The 20,150-nt window shown below is 55.0% G+C and overlaps 2 protein-coding genes across 2 annotated transcripts; both read right to left on the bottom strand.

The window, feature by feature from the left end:
* Positions 1–1,601: 1,601 nt before the first annotated feature.
* On the bottom strand, positions 1,602–11,296 carry ENO2 (enolase 2). The gene is made up of 12 exons (XM_074854985.1): positions 11,130–11,296; positions 7,960–8,051; positions 7,006–7,101; positions 6,665–6,723; positions 5,585–5,654; positions 5,281–5,414; positions 4,372–4,594; positions 3,716–3,913; positions 3,386–3,587; positions 3,073–3,181; positions 2,877–2,935; positions 1,602–2,543 (listed from the first exon to the last, which is right to left on the bottom strand). The coding sequence occupies exons 2-12, from the start codon at positions 8,042–8,044 to the stop codon at positions 2,474–2,476; spliced, it is 1,305 nt and encodes a 434-aa protein (XP_074711086.1). The 5' UTR covers positions 8,045–8,051; positions 11,130–11,296; the 3' UTR covers positions 1,602–2,473.
* Positions 11,297–11,467: 171 nt separating this feature from the next.
* On the bottom strand, positions 11,468–18,399 carry LRRC23 (leucine rich repeat containing 23). The gene is made up of 7 exons (XM_074860860.1): positions 18,295–18,399; positions 18,106–18,218; positions 16,974–17,227; positions 16,749–16,879; positions 13,522–13,658; positions 12,121–12,343; positions 11,468–11,840 (listed from the first exon to the last, which is right to left on the bottom strand). The coding sequence occupies exons 1-7, from the start codon at positions 18,397–18,399 to the stop codon at positions 11,802–11,804; spliced, it is 1,002 nt and encodes a 333-aa protein (XP_074716961.1). The 3' UTR covers positions 11,468–11,801.
* Positions 18,400–20,150: the final 1,751 nt, after the last annotated feature.

The raw sequence follows: 20,150 nt of genomic DNA, 5'->3' as shown, positions 1-20,150 counted from the left end.
AGGGAGGGGCCGCTCCCCCCACCCCCATCCCCCCTCCGGCGGGCGCAGGGGGGCCCCTCCCTGCCGGGGGCCGCATATCGCGGCGCAGGGGCGGGCTCCGGCACGGCAAAATGGAGCGTTCCCCGAGCAGAGCCCGGACTACAGCTCCCAGAAGGCAGCGGCGGCCCTGCCGCGTCCCCCCGTCCCCCACCCGTGGCCCTGGGTCCCGCCGCCCCCCGGCCCTCAGCCCCCGGCCCCCCCGCTGCCTCCCGGCCGTGGGCTGCCGGCTGCCGGAGCATCCTCCTTTGTTGGCGATGCTCGGCAGCGGCCTCATGTGCCTCCCAGCACCCCCGGGCTGGCGTGGGTTCGCTCACACGTGGGCAGGAGGCGTGGAGCTGGATGCGCTGGGGTTCAGGGGCAGGCTTTGAGTGTGGGGTGAGCTCTACTCCGCTGCCACGCTGCTGCTCAGAGAGGCGGAGGGGGGCACTTCACAGAGAGCAGGGCCTGCAGCTGGGACACAAGCTACTCCGGCCGCCGAGATTTGTTCTGTATTCACTAGCGATCCCCTAGAAACCAATCCTGTCTCTACCCTCACATCCACCCTCCCACCCTCTTCTCTGTTCTGGGCATGTGTGCTGTAGCCTTTGTCTTCCCTTCTTGAACTTACGCTCTTTTCTATGCTATTTAGTAAAGAATCAGCGGTGAAATGCCAACATTTTAAAGTGTTGTCTCTTGATTTAAAGTCTGCATTAGGACACGGGGAGGGGGGGCTTGGGACTTGCTGAGCAACATTGGTCTTAACCCTTGTGCTTGCTCATCACCAAAGGCAGGGTGTTGTGGCTTAAGTGGGGGTCTGGAAACTTTCTGTAGTGGAGAAGATTTGCAGGACTTGAGCATATCCAAGTACGTGGAGGGGCTACTGACGTGAACCAATAATGGTGGGCAGGGTGGTTTTATCGTTTATTCTCTGCCATAGCTCGGGTTGGGTTTCTCACAGTAGCACCCCCCAGCTCCTGCCTTAGTGTGAGTCTGTCCAGAATCACGCTGTCGAGCAGGCGCTGGGGTTTGCTGGCACTCAGCCTGCTGGGCATGGGCTACTTTCTCCAAGTACTGCTGCGTTGCCCCTGTGAAACAAGATGGAGCTGAGAGAGGCTGACATCCCACCTGCCCCTCCATCCACTGCTCTGCAAGCCCCTTTCGGGTGAGGAGGATCCACTTCTTCTCTCCCAAAGAGCTGCAATTTAAGTTTACCATCACTTGAGTCCAGTGGGCAGCTGGCCTGTGGGCTACCCTGATATCTTTACGTTGGTGGAAGGCACGATTCAAACCCCTGCACAGCAGATCTTCATGCGGTGTGGTGTGGTGGAGATGGTGGGGGCAGTTCCCACTTTCCCACCTGCTTTCCCCTCTGTGTCTCCCAGCTGGGTGGCCGCCAGAGCAGCCCGGCTGTGGGACAAGGCTGTGAAAGGAGGTGGGGGTACCTGGGCCTTTTCTTTGGTTTGCCAGTCCCCTCTGCTTGTTTTGGTTAGCTCTCTGCATAAGCCTCTCCTGCTTTGATGGCAAAATGTCCCCATTCCCAAACACTGGCATGTAGAGAGAAACATCAGGCCAAGCCAGGCAACTCAGGTGTGAAATACATTTTAATTGAGTTTAGGGATCTGTAGTTTGTCTGTTGCTCAGCTGAGCATGGGCTGTCCAGAAGGTGAAGCAGATATTATGGGTGGAGGAGAGGGTGAAGGAGTGCAAGAGGGAAGGGAACAGAGAGAAAAAGGGCACGAGAAGCAAATGAGAGCATGGGTTTGTTTACGGATGTGTTTTTATATTGCCCCACAGTACTATGTGCTGACCTGGAGACTGACAGCACACACACGCACACCCAGAGAGGGACAGCAGTGCACTTCAACGCTAAGCTGCCGGCAAGCACAGCCCAACACAGCGCAGCACTCGGGGTGGGAGGAGGGGACGGCCGGGTCCCACCGGGGCTCAGTGCAAACACGTGCCTGGGGCACGAGGGTGCCGCAGGCCAGTACAGATACACCTACACACATGCACAACGAGAGCGAGCCACTGGCAACACTCGTCCAGACACAGCTACAGGTGCGACACTTGTCCAAACACACCAGCCAACGCACATATGTTCACTGCACATGCTTCGGCGTACAAGGGAAACACACCAGGCAGCATGCTCCCGCAGTCTAACACGTGAACAGCGTGGCTCAGACACAGCCCTGCACGGAAAACAAAAGACACACAATGCCTAGATCCAGAAATGCTTATGACCCCAAAGCAAGGGACAGGGTGTAGGCCTCTCTCTCATCCTTCACCTGGGTACATCTAGCCAGGGACACCTGAACTTGAGGGGGTTTGAGGTGAGAGGGAACCGGGTGGCGGAGGCGGGGAGAAAGAGCAAAAAAGGGAGCAGTGGAGGGAAGGGGGCTTCAGAGTCTGTGACGTGGGAAGGAGCAGCAGGGTGGCTGTGCTCTGGGGACAATGTTCAAAGAACACTTGGGTTGCGAAAGTTGTGTCCAGCAAAGCGTGCTTCATCGCCAAGCTCTTCCTCAATCCTGCAGGGGAGAGATAGAGACAGCACACGTCAGGCCCTTGCTGTGAGGGAGCGTCAGAGGCACCGGGGTGCCAGAGAGGCAGTGCGTCAGCGGGAAGCTGACATGGGCTGGAGGAGCTCAGCTCCTGTGCCCGTGGGGCTGCACCCTCATGCTGAGGAGGAGGGAAGGAGACTGCTCCAGAGGTCTTCTCGGGATCCTACTGTCAGCTCTGTGCCTTGTCTTCATAACATTTTGCCCACAAGCCCCATCTACCCTTGGGCTTTCATCTTCTCCCACCCCAATTAGTCACTCCCCCGTTCTCTCTTCTGCATTCCTGTCCCTGGAGACCCTTACCTCATGAGCTGGTTGTATTTAGCCAGGCGTTCAGACCTGCAGGGAGCACCCGTCTTTATCTGTAAAGCATTCCCCAAAACAAACACTGTAAGACACCGTTATGACTTGCACCGGTTTCCCATGGCAGAGCAGGGGATTCTGTCTTCATACCCCTTTGCTTTCCTCCAGGCCTGTGTGTGGCCTGGGTCTCACCTACCTGCCCAGTGCACAGTCCTACAACCAGATCAGCAATGAAGGTGTCTTCGGTCTCCCCGGATCGGTGGCTCACCATCACACCCCAGCCGTTCTCCTGGGCCAACTTGCAGCTGCAAAGATTGAGAAATGCAGTTGGTAGCTCCCACTCCTATAAGCACCACCTGCACAGAGTGGGATCCAGACACCCTCTCCTCCCACCCTCAGCACCCTACACCCTGGTAGAGATGAAAGTCTATTGGTCCAATGGATAGTGTGACACCCTGCTGTGCTTTATTACCAACCACAGGACAACAAGGGCAGAGGGCTGGACTTACGCTTGGATGGCCTCTGTGACAGATCCAATCTGGTTGACTTTGAGCAGGAGGCAGTTGCAGGCCTTCTCTTCAACAGCTCGCTCGATGCGCTTGGGGTTTGTCACTGTCAGGTCATCTCCCACTATCTGAATCCCCACATTGGCCGTGAACTTGGACCAGGCCTCCCAGTCATCTTGGTCAAAGGGATCCTCAATGGAGACCACTGAAGGGACAACAGAAGAAACATGAGTCCAAGCTGCCTCCCTTCCCACCCCAAAACCACAGAGGGGATGCACCTGTTAAGCGTGCAACATCAGTGCTCGTTCCCTACTGCTAAGCACAGCAGCTCACCTGGATAGTCACGTACAAAGCTCTGGTAGAGGTCACCCAACTCATCTGCAGAAATGTAGCGGCTTGGGTCATCCGGAGACTTGAAGTCTAGGTCATATTTGCCATCACGGTAGAACTCGGAGGCTGCCACATCCATACCAATGACAATCTTGTCCGTGTAGCCCGCTTTGTCGATAGCTTCCTTGAGGAGCTCCAGAGCTGGGAGGAGGAGAGTTGCAGTCAGGAGAGTCAGCCCATGCAGAAAGCTCTGCCTTTCAGTGGGAACCTCCCCTGGGAGGGTTATGAGAGCCACTGGTAGTCTGACAGTGTGATGGGAGAGGTAGAAGGATGCCCAGAGCGCAACAAAAACATGCCAAGAAGCTGTGGAGGCCAAGTCCAAAGGGACAAGGAGGAATTAAAATACAATCCCACAGCTCAGAGACAAACTGTGGGAAGGCCTTGGAAAAGTGTGCACACGCGTGAAAGGTTTGTGAGGAGAAGCTGTGACAGATCAAGGCCACCCCAAGGAGAAGGAGCTTAGAAACCATTCCCTAACTCAGGAGGTCAATGACGCTGAGGCATCCTATTTTGAACCAACCTTTGGGGAATGCTGTGAGCTGGGTATGGGAAGCCACAGCATTGCAGGCAGGGGCACCCCATCTCTGCAGGGCTCTCACCTTCACTATTTTCCAGGATGTTCGGGGCAAAGCCTCCCTCATCACCCACATTGGTAGCATCTTTGCCATACTTCTCCTTGATGACACTCTTGAGGTTGTGATAGACTTCAGCCCCGATGCGCATGGCATCGCGGAAGCTTTCAGCTCCCACGGGCAGGATCATGAACTCCTGCATGGCCAGTTTGTTGCCTGCATGGGAACCTCCATTGATCACGTTGAAAGCCTAGAAGAGTCCACGAGAGAATCAGAGCTGAAGGAACTGGTCTTGGTACCACCTAGAGGCGGCTCTCAGATGAGTCACCATGCCTGTTCATGCCACATCCCACAGAGTAACACATCAGCTACAACACATGAGGCACATAAGCCCGGGGTCTTCCTTCCAATAGCGGCTCGGAGCAAATGGTTGGAGAGGACTTTCCCACTGGCTTCCCTCTCAGAGATCTCCCAAGCTGTGATTATCTGTGCTGTGTTTATCTATGTGTTGATCAGCAATGCTATGTCAATCTCTCTCTCCCAGGACCTTTCTCTTCTTGACTCTGGGAAAATTTCAGCATCCACAACACCCTTTGTGAAGGAGGTTCACAGGGCAGCTACCCCTCGTTGTGAAGACCCATATGCCCTTGTTTTGAACTGTGCCCCAGAGGATTCATGTGATGTCCTCTGGCTCTTGTGCTAAGAGTGAGATCCTCAGTCAACTCCCACCACAACCTCTGCCATACCCTCCTCAGGCCCCTCTTTTCCATTCTGACACCTGACAAATCTCAGGCCTTGGTTCGCCTCCTGGATGAGTGCAGTGCTCTCAGCTGATGTTTCAGTCCCACAATCCCTTTCTCCTCTACCTCCTAACACACCCTTTGAGGTTTCTTTTGGAGTTTCTGAAGGTGGATGTCAAGGACGAAGGAGTCTTACTGGCACAGGAAGGATGAGATCAGAGTTGCCGGCCAGGTCCGCGATGTGCCGGTACAGGGGGACATCCTTCTCTGCAGCTCCCGCCTTGCACACGGCCAGTGAAACTCCCAGGATAGCATTGGCACCAAACTTGGCTGTGGGCAAAACCAAGAAGTTGGGCTTCTGAGGCAGCGACCTCCGGCCCAGCGGGTGCCCTTGCCAGCCCAGCCTGAGGCTCACCACAGCTCTGACAGTGCCCCCCGCTCCAGCCCTGCAGCCTCCCATGCTCTTTACTTCCCAGGCCAAAAAAAGAGGAATGAATTACATTTGTTCTCTGTGCCGTCCATCTCAAGCATCAGGTTATCGATCTTCTCTTGATCCACAACAGAGAGTTCCTGCAAGAAAGAAACAGCTCCTGAGAAGGGTGAGGAGAGCTGTCTGGTGTGCAAGGAAGGAGGCATTGATGGAGAAGCTGGGGGTACAGGGACCTTTTTAGCTTGTGGGGGAACATATACACACAAAGCTCTGGAAACTAGTGCCTTGGTATATCGTCAGGTTAGGTAACCACGATGACGTTGCTGCAGTGCAGTGTAGATGTACCCACGCTGGAGAGGGGATCAGCTGCAGCCCAGGTAAGGCCGCAGATTGCTGGGGACACAACCCTCGGGGATTTACCCAGCCTTTTGGCAGCTTCCAGAGAGCTTTGTGGTGCTGTGGCCACACAGAAGCTAGGCAGAACAACAGTACATGCTCGACCCCAAGCAAGCGGATGGAGACTGGATGAAGCCGTCCCCGGGACTGAGGTGGAGAGCAGGATTAGGCCCAACACAGGCAGCCCTCCACCAGGCCGGGTATTTTTCAGGGGTGGAGAGAGCTGGGCTTTCAGCCAGACCCCCCCCCACAGGCTACACGAGGTGTAACATGTGGCTTCAGCTCAGCTCTCCTCAGAGCAGGCTCCAGGTCTTCATGTGTAAACAGGTTGCAGATGTGACACCGCCGCTCTGCAAGGCTGCGCTGCGGGGGCTGCCAGACCTTGCACAGTACAATCATTGCTCATCACACCAGGAACGCTGGGGTGTGAGGCCACAGACGTGTGGCTGAGGTTCGGTGCTTGAGGAGGAGCACATCTGAAAGAGGGAGAGAGCTCTACAGGGAGCATCAAGGGGACTAGTTAGGTGGTGCAGAGGCTGTGGTGGACCAGGTAGCGTTAAATCCTTTCTGCCCAGAGGAAAGATCGCTGTGGACACACACAGGCATGGAGGGCGGGAGGGGTGTGCCCAGGTTCAGAGAGAGCATTGCTATGTCTATTAACCCAGTGAGATGAAGAGAGGCAGAAACAGAGATCGGGAGACAGAGATGGACCAGAGTAAGCATTGGACAAGGGAGAACAAAGAGAAATCCTTACAGAGCCCACGAGAGCTGGGGCGACAGTGCTGTTGATATGATCCACGGCCTGCAGGACCCCTAAAGAAGGGAAGAGACAGAGAAAAAAAGGAGAGAGAGAGGGTGAGGCAAAGAAGAGAGTGGAAAGACGGAGGGAGAGGATCGATAGAGAGACTGAGAGAAGGAGACAGCAAGGGAAGATCAAGGCCTGATCTTTCACTTTCCGCTAGGTCTGTGCCTCTGTGGTCTCCCTGAGGGCAGTGGGACAGATCCGCATCACACCAGCGGATAAGTGGTACCCTCCGGTGGAGCCCCACGCGCAGGCAACCTTGGGGATGGGGTGCGGAGCAGGCATCTCCCCACCTTTTCCGAGGAAACGCGACTTGTCGTTGTCTCGCAGCTCCAGCGCTTCGTAGATGCCGGTGGAGGCACCGCTGGGGACCGCTGCTCGAAACATGCCTGGGAAACAGCAAAACACAGGTGTGAGATGAGCAGAGGGTGAAAAGAGGAGGAAAACCCTCATGCACCTGCTACTGTCCTGCTTTTGTGGGAAAGGAGGTGGCAACTGCTTGTGCAAACAGACAGCCCCGCTGGCTGGCTGCTCATGGCTGGTCTTCTCGGAGGTGGAGCACCAGGGTGGCAGAAATAAATGCATCCAGGGCTTCCAGACTGAGAAACCGGAATCTCAGGTACCCAGAGGTCCACCCTGATCCCAGAACTACAGATGATGGGTGGAAGTCTGGCTCCTCAGCCCTCCTCCTGGTTCCAGAGGCATCCTGACCCACAGCCACCAGTGGCTTCCTCCTCCTCAGACTGGGGCTGGGTTTCTGCCTCGGTGGAGAAGGAAGAGACTGGTCGGGTGCCCGCTCTGGCGCCTCACTGCTCCTCACCCCTCGGCACACCTTGCTTTGGGCCCAGCGCAGATGCAGCTCTTCCAGTTGAGACACATGCATGTACATGCCTGCCCGGAGATCTTGGGGACAAACCTTCTCACATCTCATGAGCATGGATGTGTTTCCAAGCTTGTACCGTGTCCCAGAACTACAAGCACAGCTGCAGCAGGGCATTGTGGGGATATAACAAGAAGGTAAATATATTTATGTTAATGAAACTTTCTATCCCTGCTACCAACAGGCACACGGCTCAAGTCAGATACTCAACCAGAGTTTAGGTCTCTGCCTCTTCCCCTGGCTTGCTGTCTGCTAGGGGTTCACTGGAGAAGAATGCTCTCGGCAGAGCGTGCCAGGCCACCATGCAGTGCGCGCTCTGCCGGGGTGGGCAGGACCTCCCCTCCATCTCTCGTCCTCATCCATGTACCTTTCTGTGTGTACAGGTCCACCTCAACAGTGGGGTTCCCACGGGAGTCCAGGATCTCGCGGGCGTGGATCCTCTCGACTGCCATGATGAGTCTGTGAAGAGGAGAGGACAGGACCAGGACACATTCAGTTCTGAGAGGCCCCAGGATGTGCTGCTCACCTAATGTCTAGACAAGACACTAACAGAGAGAAGGGAGCTCAAGAAAGAGCGACCTTAGGAGCTGGAGCTAAAACTACTGGCTCAAGGAAATTTAGAAATTACTATTAAAACCCAGATTGTGGGAATGTACCCACATGTTGTCCAGGAACTGGTTATCTATTTGAATTTATTCCATCCCTTTGCTGCAGATAAACTGGGAGCTCTCTCTCCCTCTGCCACGGATGAGCACTGCCCCTTCTCATGGCTCCTGATACAAGCCCGGGTGGTAGAGCTGGGGAGGGTGAGACAGCACCCACGGCCAGCAGAGAGGGAGAGAGGGATCAGCTGGTGCAGTCGGGAGGTGCCCCCGGCCCCGGCCCCAAGGACAGAACACCAGCTCCCAGCATCTCCTGTCCCCTTGCCGGGAGGCGAGGACGGTCCCTGCCAGGGCCAGGCAGTGAGCGGCTGCCACATCCATACGCAGCGGGCAGGGAGCCAGCCGAGCAGCGGCTGCCTGGGGCACAACCAGCCAGGGCAGGGAGATGGCGGGTCTGTGGTGACCCTCAGCCCCTCTCCAGCCCATGGCGGAGGGGAGCTCCCCAGCCCAGCTCCCGCAGACCCCCAGCCACATCCACCCCAGGCGAGCACCCAGCTCAGCTTTCCCATCACCCCAGTGAGCTGCTGGGTCAGGCTGTGCTGAGGCGACGGGAGCACGGAGGAGGCCAGCAGCCCGAGGAGCTATCTTGCTGAGGGCTGCGGTGCCTCTGACACGGGAGAAAGGGTTCTGAAGGGAGGGGGGACCCAGCTCTGCCTGGACACAGGGGCTGGACCCAGCTCCCAGCCCTCTGCTCCGCGCCTGAGATGGGGAAGCAGATGAGACTGGGAGGCGTCTCTGTCAGATGAGGAAACCTGACATTTTGGGGCACCTGGTTAAACCTGAAGTGGAAAACAGGCTGGTGGGTGAGGACAGACATTTGAAAGCTTCTCTTGCTGAAATTTGCTCCCTAGGGGGTCCAAAATAACTACCCCCCTCTCCCCATCCCACCTTCTTATTCCCCTGGCCATGGGGCTGTATGATGCTGGGGAGCTGCGTCCCCCCCCGGAGAGGGAGCAGCAGCGAGGTGCGTGTCACCCCACGCCCCCAGCCCTGCCAGGTTTTCCTCCCCCAGATGATTCACTCAACCCTGAGCAGGGCCAGACCCACGCAAAGCTCAGCGCAGAGGCCGGGCACAGGGCAAGCACGGGGCCCCAGCCAGAACCACGCCGTCGTGGTGCGTGTGAGCATCTGGCAGGGGTACGGGCAGCACAGGGGCTCTGCATGGTGTGGGGGGCTGAGCGGTGAGGGGGAGTGCTGCAAAGAGCACGTCACAGCACTGAGGGGAGCTGAGAAACAGTCTGGGGGAAGCCAGAGTTGGCTCTCGACCCCATTGCCAGGGGTGGGTGGAAATCACACGAGCGTGAGGAAATCAGGTTGCTCTGAAGTTTCAAGCAAGAGCTTCCTGTACTGGGGAGTTTCAGGCAGGGACACCAGGGCTCTCTGGAGCCTGTGCAGGGCCCTCCACCATGTCCATCTGGGCTGGGATCCCCCATCAGCCGCTCTGGCAGTGCTCCTCACTCCATCTGGCACACGCCACGGGAACTTCCTCCAGAGCCGTGCCCGTGCAGCCGTGAGCTTCCTTTGCAGCAGTGCCCTGGCCATGCCCCAGCAGCCTCCACGGGGGCCAGAGGAACATTAAAGTGATCATTGACAGCAAGACCCGTGCCAGATGCAATGCCTCTCTGCTTATGTGGTCATGTTGCCCGTGGTCACATCCCTCTGCCCATATCCACCTGCCCCTCAGGGCCAGCTCCGAGGAAGCCAAATGACAACCCCAAATACAGCCTTGCCAGCCCAAATACGGCCTTGCCAGCCCCACCCCATCACTTGATCCCATCTCCCCTCTAGTCCTTTAAACCCTTTTCTCCACTTGTGTTGCTGGCCCGTGTTCCCCCTGTATTTGCCCTCCTTTGAGCAGTGCAAAGAACCACCCTGAAATCCCTGACATCAGCTGCACTGTCCTGAAAGGAGGTCAGAGGCGGATAAGCCGGGATAAGGGATTGGGACGGAGCCATAGCCAGGAGCCACAGCGAGGAGGAGGAGAGAGGAGCCAGGCTGGAGGCTGGGCAGCCTCCCTTGAGCAAGGGGCTGGGCAGGGCACCCCGGGAGAGCGGCACCGCTGCGGTGACACTGCTTTGTGGCACTGTGTGTCCCCAGGGCACTGTCTTGGTGGAGTTCCCACCGCAGCGGTTCCCCCAGCACGGCGAAGACCTTTCCCCTCAAGGCTCCAACCACCAGTCCCCGGTGCTGCTGCCATTTCCCCGGGCTGGGCACTGCTCCCAGGAAGCCCGCACTGCTGCAGTGTCGTGGCTGCTGCAGCTCTTGCTTGCTCGGCTGTCACCTCCTCCCGCCTGCTGCACCCCCCCTCCCCTGGGTGCTGTGGGGCTGTGCGGATTAGAAGACACCCCCTCTCCTCCCTCCCTCCCTCCCTCCCTCCCTCCCTCTCCCCGGGACCAGTGTTTTTGTCAACACCCGGAGGGGGGCGGGGGGGCTGGTCTGCTCCGAGGCTGGGTCCTTTTCCCCAGCAGTGCCCAAACTGAGCTTTGCCTCCTCCCCACTGCCCCCCTCCGCTCCCCCAGGGTAAAGCCCCATCCCGCAGCACCTCCCGGCAATGCCCTTGGGAGCGCCAGCGAGATTTGTTGGCTGCACCCCCCACTCCTGCAATTCCCTCGGTTCGCATCTGAAATGATGCTCGCCAGGGGTAGGGAAGGAAGGAGGGAGTACCTGAAATTAAAATATGAAAGAAAAGTGAGAAGGGTGGGAGGGGGGCGAGGAGAAAGAGGTGGGAGGAGCAGGGGGAGGGAGGGAGGGCGTGAGGGGAGTTGAGTTGTTAATGCCGCTCACCGTGCTGCTTTTCCGCAGGGACCCCAAAGTGCGTGTGGGGTTTGGGGGGCACAGGGTGGGCAGCAGGAACATGGTGGGTGCTGGCACTTACCTTCCTAGGGCGGGGGTGAACGAGAGACTGAGAAAGCGCCGGTGGAAAGGAGAGAGGACGAAGCCGAGGAGGGATGCGGGACCTCAAGGGGAGATGATGTGTCCTCTAAGCCAACGGCGGCGGCGGCAGCAGGATGGAGACGCCCCTGATAGGGCCGGGACAGCAGCATGTGACCCGGAGCTGCGATGAGTCAGGGTTTAGCAAAGCTTTGCAAACAGCACGTAGAGGATGGAGAGAGAGAGACAGACAGACAGACAGACAGACAGGGGATAGACACAGACGAGGGTGAGAGAGCCAGGGAATAGGAGTGGGTGTGCAGGATAAACAATTCCAGTCACTCCAGGTTCATTAATTATTTTTATTCAAATCAGAAAATCTTGTAGGATTTTGGGGAGCTGTAAATCAAACCACAGAACCTGTAACTCTCCCTTTCCCTTTTTCCCTCTCGGGCACACTGAGAATAGAGCACAGGAGTGTAGTGACTGCAAAAACACCGCAGTACCTCAAGGCAGCTTCCAGGACCACGGTCGGTAGCCCCTCCTCTTTTCTCCAGGGGCAAAATGAGGTGAAGGTGGCTCTGGTGCCTATGGCTCTCACTTCCCCAGCCACACGTGCGGGGAAAGGCATCTCAAAATCTTGACTGGCTCTGGGAACAGGTATTAAAACCAGGGGTCACTCAGCCACATCGCCGTGGAGAGATCCTTCCATTTCCTGAAGAAGGAAAGAGGGAGAAGGCAAATGACTCCATGCCTGACTTTTTTTCCCCTTTCACCACTCACTTTGGGGGTCGAGAATGGCAGTAGGGTTGCAACGCTGGCCATCACAATCAGGTTGCGAGGCCTGGTCTCTGTTTCAGTCTACTCTGCCCTTGGGACTGACCTCCCTCAGCCTTCCCCTCGTGTAATCTAGAGGAGAAGAGGCTTGATCAGCACGTCTGATCCTCTCTCTTCCCCTTCACTTCCTTCTGCTCCCCCCGCCGTGGTGTTCTCACCTTTTCTTCTTCCTGCCTTTCCTGACGGATTTTATTCGCCTCTGCCCGTTCATCTTGCTCAAATAATTCCTTGTCGAGGCGTTGCAGGTGTGGCAGCAGGACCAGGACCTCCAGCCGGTAGTCGGGTTCATCACAGCACGGGTTGTCCAGCAGCACCAGTGACTGCAGCATGGGGAGGACCTGCAGTTTTGCCACCTCCTGAAGGCTGCTGATCCCATTGTTCCTGAAGAAGAGGAAGCACAGAGAGCAGAGGAAAGAGACACGTGCAAGTAGTGAGATCCCTTCAGAGCAGTAAGCTGACAAGACAAAGCAAAACTTAGCAGCATGGCAGACAGTAGACCTTAGACCACAGACCTGTGATCTAAGATCCAGATCTCTCTGCAGCTCCCCAGCCTGAGGGACAAAAATGACATCTCCTCTGGATTTCTCTGTGCTCAAACAGTCCACTGAATTGTGTGGTATCGCCATCGCCCTGTATGGCAAATAACGAGAAGTAAAGGGGGCTTGGGGTCATGTCCAGGACACAGAGGACACGATAACAGGGATCCAAAGGAGTTATGGCAAGGATCAGAAATAGCGTGGCCAGCAGGGACAGGGAAGGGATCTTACCCCTGGACTCAGCACTGGTGAGGCTGCACCTCGATTACTGGGTTCAGTTTTGGGCCCCTCACTCCAAAAAGGCCATTGAATGACTCGAGCGTGTCCAGAGAAGGGCAACGAAGCTGGTGCAGGGTCTGGAGCACAGGTCTGATGGGGAGCGGCTGAGGGAACTGGGGGGGTTTAGTCTGGAGAAGAGGAGGCTGAGGGGAGACCTCATCGCCCTCTACAACTACCTGAAAGGAGGGTGCAGGGAGGGGGGATGAGTCTCTTGAGCCAAGGAACCAGCACCAGGACAAGAGGGAATGGCCTCAAGCTGCGCCAGGGCAGGCTCAGACTGGCTCTTAGGAAGTATTTCTTTCCAGAAGGGGTTGTTGGGTGTTGGAATGGGCTGCCCAGGGCATGGGGGGAGTCCCCATCCCTGGAGGGGTTGAAGAGTTGGGTTGACCCAGCGCTGAGGGATCTGGTGGAGTTGGAACGGTCAGTGTGAGGTTAATGGTTGGACTGGAGGATCTTCAAGGTCTTTTCTAACCTAGATGATTCTGTGATTCTGTGAATAAAAAGTATGAGGTGGGGTGTGAGAGTGACTGAAGAGACAGATCTTTTCTGAGAAGCTCAGGAAAGGCCCTGCCTGTTACACTCCTAGACAGCAGAGTGCTGAACACTGGTTAAGGATGGTAAAGGTCAAGCCATACCCATCAGGTACTCAATTTCCAAAGAAACCAGAAAAATCCTGAAGATCTAAACAGGAGTACAGCCTGATGAAGGGCTCTCTGGTCCCAACACAGAGCAGAGAGGACGCACCGTAGATTGAGGTACTGCAGGCACTTCATGCTGCTGCAGAATCCATCCAGGGTCTCCAGCTGGTTGTCACGCAGGTGCAGAGCTGCCAGCTGCCCCAGGCCCTCGAGGCCTTCGAGGCTCTGAATGGTGTTCTGAGCCTGAGCATCAGGGAGGCAGGAAGAGAGATGGAAAAAGGGCATGACACACAGCAGTTATTTCTGGCCTTTAAAGCTCTTCCTACCCTTCAGACTCCCTACCACTCATAACACAGCCTTCCCTGAAGGGTCTTGCCCAAATGGCTTCTAAGTATTCAGATTCAAGGACCAAAAGTTTGCTGAAAAAGTGTTTCCTGTAGCATCACTTGGTGACCGAGACAAAACCACCCCAGATGAATACTGCCTGCACAGCACCCCCCTTCACAGCAGTGCCGAATTGGAGCCCCTAAGGCCTCAGAGAGCAACAGTGTGGAGGGGAAAGCGTAGACCCGAGCCTGAAACAAGTGTATTTAAAGGATGAATCACCAGCCCCTCTCAGTCACATAGTTCATCTAGTCCAGGGATCTTCTGGTGTCATCTGTTTCTCTTGTGAGGGAAATCTACCACCAAGAAGTCTCCTCTTCTACTCTAGGAGCAGAAGCAGGCTGCGTGTTCCTGAGAGAGGTTGCAGGGGGGTGGGGGTTGTTGGCTGGTTTAATATTAAGCTTTTCCAGGTGTAACTGTTGTTATCCATCCATCGGTGCACCTCCTTGCAACAAATCTGACAACTGTATGGCAGGAAGAACATATCCTATCAGCTCAGAATTCCCCATCATTGAATTTCAGTCACTTCCCTGTGATGCGAGTTATGAGATGGGGAAATACGAAGCTCTAAATTTCAGCAATAGTTTCACAGCAGGATTTCAGCTGGAAAAGACCACTAGAAATCTTCTGCCCAAGCCCCGGGCCCAGCACCGATGCCAGGTCAGGCTGCTCACTGCCTTGTGCAGTCAAGTTTGGAACACGCCTGGTAACTACAGCCTCCCCAGCACATTCTCCAGCCTGGAGCTGAGCAGGGCTCTGCTGGCGACTGCGGCTTGGGGCTCAGTCTCTAAGGACGTAGATGTCTGAATGGGAAATGGGGAGAAAGATGCCGTTGCACTCTCTGTCCCTTGTTGGTACCCAGGCAGTGATGTGGCCGATGTCTGAGACTAATAAAAGGGGCACAGGCTGAACTGGTGGGACAACAGTTCAGGACTGGGTCACTCAGGAAAAGGACATTTTGTAGAAAAGGAGGATTTTAGTGGAATCTGAACAAAGGAGAGTCTGGACCAGCTGGGCCAAGTAAAGAGGGTAACACAAGGACAAAGGGAGGGAAGTTGGAGATTTAGCGAAGGTCATGTGAACAGATTTAACAGTCAGGAAGGATTAGTACGTTGTACCTCAGAGGAAATCAGGAGCTGGTGTGGGAAACAGGGTGGGGAGCTCAGAGACCACTGGTAATGAATGAACGGTCACCTTTCATCACTCTCAGTTTCTTCATTACTTCAGTGTGAACAGTTTTAACAGCTCTGGCCCTGCAAGCACTGACAGGACAATGCAGAATGGATTTTTTTTTGTTTTTTCCCCCCCTAAATCAAATAACATTCCATATGATACCTTTAATTTAATGATCACCTTACCTTAGATACCAGTTCTTCACACAGACATGATGCCACCATTTCTTATGAAAAGCCACTATAATATGTTCTCCACAGTTCCCTCTCCCCTTCCTGCATACCTGGTCTTGCTCTGTCACTTGGTCACCACTGCTGCATGACCAGGAACCGACACAGCCCTACAGACAGCAGCGATCCTCAAACTGATACAAGTACCACATGGTACGCAGCCAGCTTGGAGTCCTCCTGCCAGCAGGTATAACTTTTCTAATGCTAAATTTCATCTGCAACTATGTTATACATTAACCAAATTTGGTTCAGGTCCTTCAAATTGAACCCTTTTTCTTCAACCTGTCCGTGAGGCATTGGCTACATTTACCCATGGCTCAAGTAATACCAAAATCTTTATACAGAAAGCAAAGCACTACTGGTAGAGATGCCCCTCCAAAATTATTTAGTGAGCAGGTGGACATGAGAGACAAATTTAACGGTTAGTGTGAGGTTAATGGTTGGACTGGATGATCTTCAAGGTCTTTTCCAACCGAGATGATTCTGTGATTCTGTGAAATTCAAGCCCCAAGGATTCATGAGAAATGAGTCAGTTGTTCTAGTTTTAATAATCATGTCTTGCATTTGCCCGCTTCATGTGTGCAGCTCAGAAATTCCTCAGTCATGCCAGAAACCTTCTTTAAATATAGGTGCTGTGTTTGCCTCCCTCCAATCATTCACTAAAGTGACTGGTTTTCCTTTGAAATTCTGTATTGTATCTAGTGACTTATCCACTTTATCCCTTCTTCCAGCACCTCTAGTCCTAAAATCTCAGTTTCCTACCAGAAAATTGCAGGCAATCTCAGCAAGCAATCTTCCTGTTTTTTTCTGCCAGGGAGTCTTGATGAAAAGAAACCATATAGCTTTTCAAAGCCTTTATCATCTTTAATTGCTTTTTAAGAGGTAGTGACTCAGGCCACCTATCCAGTCTTTGCAAGCTGTAGCACTGTGCGATGCATGGGACTAAGCCCTACATACTTTCTTCACTTGCATCTCTGGGAGTAAATGTTCCCTGAAGCAATTGTTTATGGTATTAGGAAATTGCTTCTCCTATCTTAGTTTCACTGCAATGTACAATCAGTTTATTTTCTGGCAGCTGAAGGTGTGAATCATATAATTGTGCTGGTTTTAAACCAGTATTTGATTAGGCCCATCAGAGAGAAGGAGGCAGCACCCCGTGCTCTCAGCCAGAGCAAAGCTGTTGCTTTCCCCACTGACCCCTGGGGGTCCCGGGACACACAGAAAACAGGTTTGCCTAGCACCGCTAGAAGAGGATACCACTCTCCCGTGGGAGGCTGGGAGGGAAGAACCTGACACACTGAGAGCTGCCAACTCCCCCACTCTCTGCAGAGGAATTACTGGTCAGTGGCTATTCCCTTTGCACCATCTAGGCAGACAGCATAGGAGCTAGCCCAAAGACAGGATTTTATCTCCTTAGCTCTCTGAAATCTCTTCCTTTCTTGGGTTGAGAAGATTGAACTGAAGGGGCTAGCATGAAAATTATGCTGCTTTGAAAGGGGCAGCATTTCCCTTCCTTCCACTGACAGCGAGCTGGCTGACCCCTTACCAGATAGAGGTTCTTGAGCTTGGGAAGATTGAGCCCTGCTGTGCTCTCTAGCTTGTTTCCTCGCAGCTCCAGGATTTGCAGGCTGAACAATTGGCCATGACTCAGACCCAGCGCTGTCTGGATTTTATTTCCTGAGTGCCAGAGGAGGAAGAAACAACGTGAGTTAATCCCACCCTAAGAAAGCGTCCTGTGTGCACAAGAATGAGGAGAGGTGGTCTGTATCACCTTTCAGGCTGAGGTTGGCTAAGCGGGGGTGAGTAATACCCTCCATATCCTTGATGCGGTTGTGAGTAAAGCTGATGATCTGGAGGTAGGGCAGCTCCTGCATGCAGGCACTGCTAAGCAGATTCCCATCCACCTTCAGCCAAAGCAGGTGTGTTAGGCTGCTCAGCGGAGACAAATCTTGCAGCTTGTTCTCTGATAAATCCACATACCGCAGGTGAATGAATCTTTCGAGGAGGCTGATGTCCGTCAAATCCCTGTGGGAGGGAGGACATGAATAAAACATCTCTCATATTTCCCCCTGCTACAAGCTTCCAGTTTCCTCCTCACTAGTACTGGGAGGGCATCCTCCTCTCCCACTTCCCTGCTGTCCTAGGAAGCCTTGCTGGAGAGAAAGAGGAAAAAGGCAGGTGATAAGGACAATCTGTAAGCAAGGCCAAATGCTAAGGAGTGGACCTGCTTTTCTGGCACAGGGAGTACTTCCCATTGAGCTGTAGCTGTCAGGAGGGGGCAGAACCAGAGCAGGAAAGAGGGTAAATCTGGGGGATGGGTCTGTTACACAGTAGTGGTAATACCAAAGACTATGTGGAAGGACTCTCCTAGTGGGAAAAAGCCAGTCAAGATACCTGTGAGGCTCGTGAAAGACATAGTCTCACTGAGAAGACTGTTAGGTCTAGGGTTGTTTGGGTGCACTGATGGGACTGAGGCTCCAAACTGTCCTCAGGCCATTGTGGCACTGTACTTACAAGTGCATACCTTAAAGGTTAGCAGCTAACAGGAGAGATGCCTAATGGATATTTCTCAAAAGTACTGTGGGGAGGTCACCCTGTTCAGGTCTCCCTAGGACAGCACAGTCCAGAGCGATGGGCAGGCTTCCCTCAACCTAGGGGGTCACTGATGTTCCCACTAGTGCATCTGGCTACAGCAGAGGCAGTCCCCAGCTCAGGGCTGAGGATGGACAAGCTATGCTGTGGCACAGGCCGGAAGCCAGCCAGCCATAGAACATGGCCTGGAAACGCTCTGCCCCACATGCTTGGTCACCAGTGGCCTTGTGGCGCAGCTGCTCCGTGGCTACACAGATGTCCAGGGAGGAGGAGGAAGAGGCCTCCTCCTGGGGCAGGTGTTGCACACTCACTTGGATTTGGCTTCAAATTTCACGTAGGCGTGGGCCAGGCCGTTGCCGGACTTGCAGAGGAGGGACAGGCCCTCCTTCAGGTCCTCCTCCGTCAGGGGACGCGGGGCCAGCACCTGGGGGAGAAGGAGAGAGCACACGGCCAGCGCTGGCCCAGCCTCTGCCAGCGGGTGCTGACGCCCCTTCCCTCACCTGTTCTTCCTCCTCCTGCTTCGACCGCGCCGCCTCCTCCTCCTCCTCCTCCTCCCCCTCCTCCTGAAGGGTGTAATCCTCCCCGTCCCGCTCTTCGCCCTCCATCCTCACAGGCCCCGCTCCCCACCCCGCCGCGGGAGCTCCCTCAGGCCCGCCGGCGGCCGCCACCACCCCGGGCTGCGCGGGCCGCGGCGCCCCGCTGCCATGGAAACCGGGGAGGGGCGGGAGGCGGCGCCCGGCGCCGCTGCCATAGCAACCGCTATGAACGACAGCGCCGGGGCGGAGTGGGGCTTGCTGCTTCCCGCGCCGGCGGCGCTTTGCGGCGGTGCACGGCGCTGCGCGGCGCTTTGCGGCGGTGCTTTGCGACGCTGCAGGCATCTTGGGCCTCAGCTTCAGCCTCAGCCACACAGGCCTGGTGTTCCCAGAGACACCCCTTCTCTCGCCAGCGTTACCCTCGGTCCGTAATCGCGGACCTTTCAGCTGGCTCCGACAAGGCAAATGTGAAATCCAGAGCCTCGTCAGCTCCGAGTAAACCCCGCAAAAAAGAGACTTCCCATATTTCAGATGGGCTATTCCGGTTAGTGCATCCCACGGCTAACGCTCAGTTTCCTGCAGCAAGGCGAGCGCTGCTGATTTGCCATTCATCAGCCATCTAAGCTCCCCGTGGTTTCTTCATCATCCTGCTGGTAATACTCCCAGCTGACAGTTTGTGTTAGCCTGCTGCTCTGGCTGCAACAGCCTGTAATTTTTGGTATTCCACATGGAAAGCTCAGAGCATGTCTCGCCTTCATCAGAAGCACTCTGTGATCCTACTCAACCTTCCCAAGTGCTCCCAGCCCTTCCTAGCAGGGTGACATCTGCAATTATTCAGAAAATTGAAGGATCATATTGGTGGGAAAGGACTACTGGAGGTCATCCTGTCCACCCTCCCAGCTCAAAACTGGGCCAGCTTCAAAGTTAGGCCAGATCACACAGGATGGTGGTCACTCAGGTGGTGAATGTTTCTGAGGAAAGACATCTCCTCTGGTAAATGTTTAATTAACATGTTGAGCAGAATTAGGCTTGGTCTCTGCATGAAACCTCCCACGACAAAATCTCCTAGAGTCCAGGAAGTGGCTTTTAGCGTACGATGTTCCAACCCACTGCAGGTGATGCTGCTTCAGTCCTACCCTTCAGGCGGGGGAGCCGGGACAGGCTGCGGCTGCCAGGGTCCAGCAGAAGCCATTGGTGCCAGCCCAGCTTTGGCACCCATGGGTGAGGGGCTGAGCAGAGCTGGGTGTTTACTGGCTGAGAACGCTGCTTGGAGCTGACGGCTGCCAGTGTTTTGCAGTTAATACCAAAGTCCAAGGCCCTGCTCCCTTTCCTTCTGGTGCACTTTGCTCCTTTGCAGCCCCCCAGGGCAGTGTCAGTGTTAGATAAGCTGAGCTGGACACACAAACGTCAGACACGAGTCTCACGCTCTTGCAGCGCGTGTGCCAGCTGTCACCCCCACTGCCAAGCATCCCTCCGTGTTCAGGGCTGCATGGCAAGCTGCCGCCCGCCTCCCCTGCCTCGTCCCGCTTGACTCTGTTGCACCAACTGCTTCTGTGCTACACTTGCCCCATCTGCATTCACTCCCTGGTCATTAACCTGGATATGATGTGGTTAGTGGTGCAGAAAACCCCCTCTGCACATAACCAGCTCCTCTTGCCTTTGCTTTCCAAGGCTTTAAAGGAGCCCTTCAGCAAATTGGTGCTGGAGGAAAAGCGACAACATGCTCTTCTTCCCAGCCCTCATCCCTTTATGCTGAAGAATGGACTGGTAGAAGTTGTGTGTGCCTCTATGCACACATTTTATATGGTCTTAAAACAGGAACA

This window comes from Strix uralensis, chromosome 2, assembly GCF_047716275.1.
Source record: "Strix uralensis isolate ZFMK-TIS-50842 chromosome 2, bStrUra1, whole genome shotgun sequence".
NCBI classification, from domain to species: domain Eukaryota; kingdom Metazoa; phylum Chordata; class Aves; order Strigiformes; family Strigidae; genus Strix; species Strix uralensis.
This window is presented reverse-complemented; position numbering and strand designations above follow the sequence as displayed.

What these genes read in the sequence shown, in the direction of transcription:
- LRRC23 (XM_074860860.1), bottom strand. Translation starts at nt 18,399, where the DNA reads ATGGAGGGCGAAGAGCGGGACGGGGAGGATTACACCCTTCAGGAGGAG. An exon ending in AGCAGGAGGAGGAAGAACAG is followed by an intron (nt 18,219 to 18,294) that starts GTGAGGGAAGGG and finishes CTTCTCCCCCAG; the next exon opens with GTGCTGGCCCCGCGTCCCCT. An exon ending in AGCCAACCTCAGCCTGAAAG is followed by an intron (nt 16,880 to 16,973) that starts GTGATACAGACC and finishes TCTGGCACTCAG; the next exon opens with GAAATAAAATCCAGACAGCG.
- ENO2 (XM_074854985.1), bottom strand. Translation starts at nt 8,044, where the DNA reads ATGGCAGTCGAGAGGATCCACGCCCGCGAGATCCTGGACTCCCGTGGG. An exon ending in GTCGCGTTTCCTCGGAAAAG is followed by an intron (nt 6,724 to 7,005) that starts GTGGGGAGATGC and finishes TCCCTTCTTTAG; the next exon opens with GGGTCCTGCAGGCCGTGGAT. An exon ending in AAATACAACCAGCTCATGAG is followed by an intron (nt 2,544 to 2,876) that starts GTAAGGGTCTCC and finishes TCTCCCCTGCAG; the next exon opens with GATTGAGGAAGAGCTTGGCG.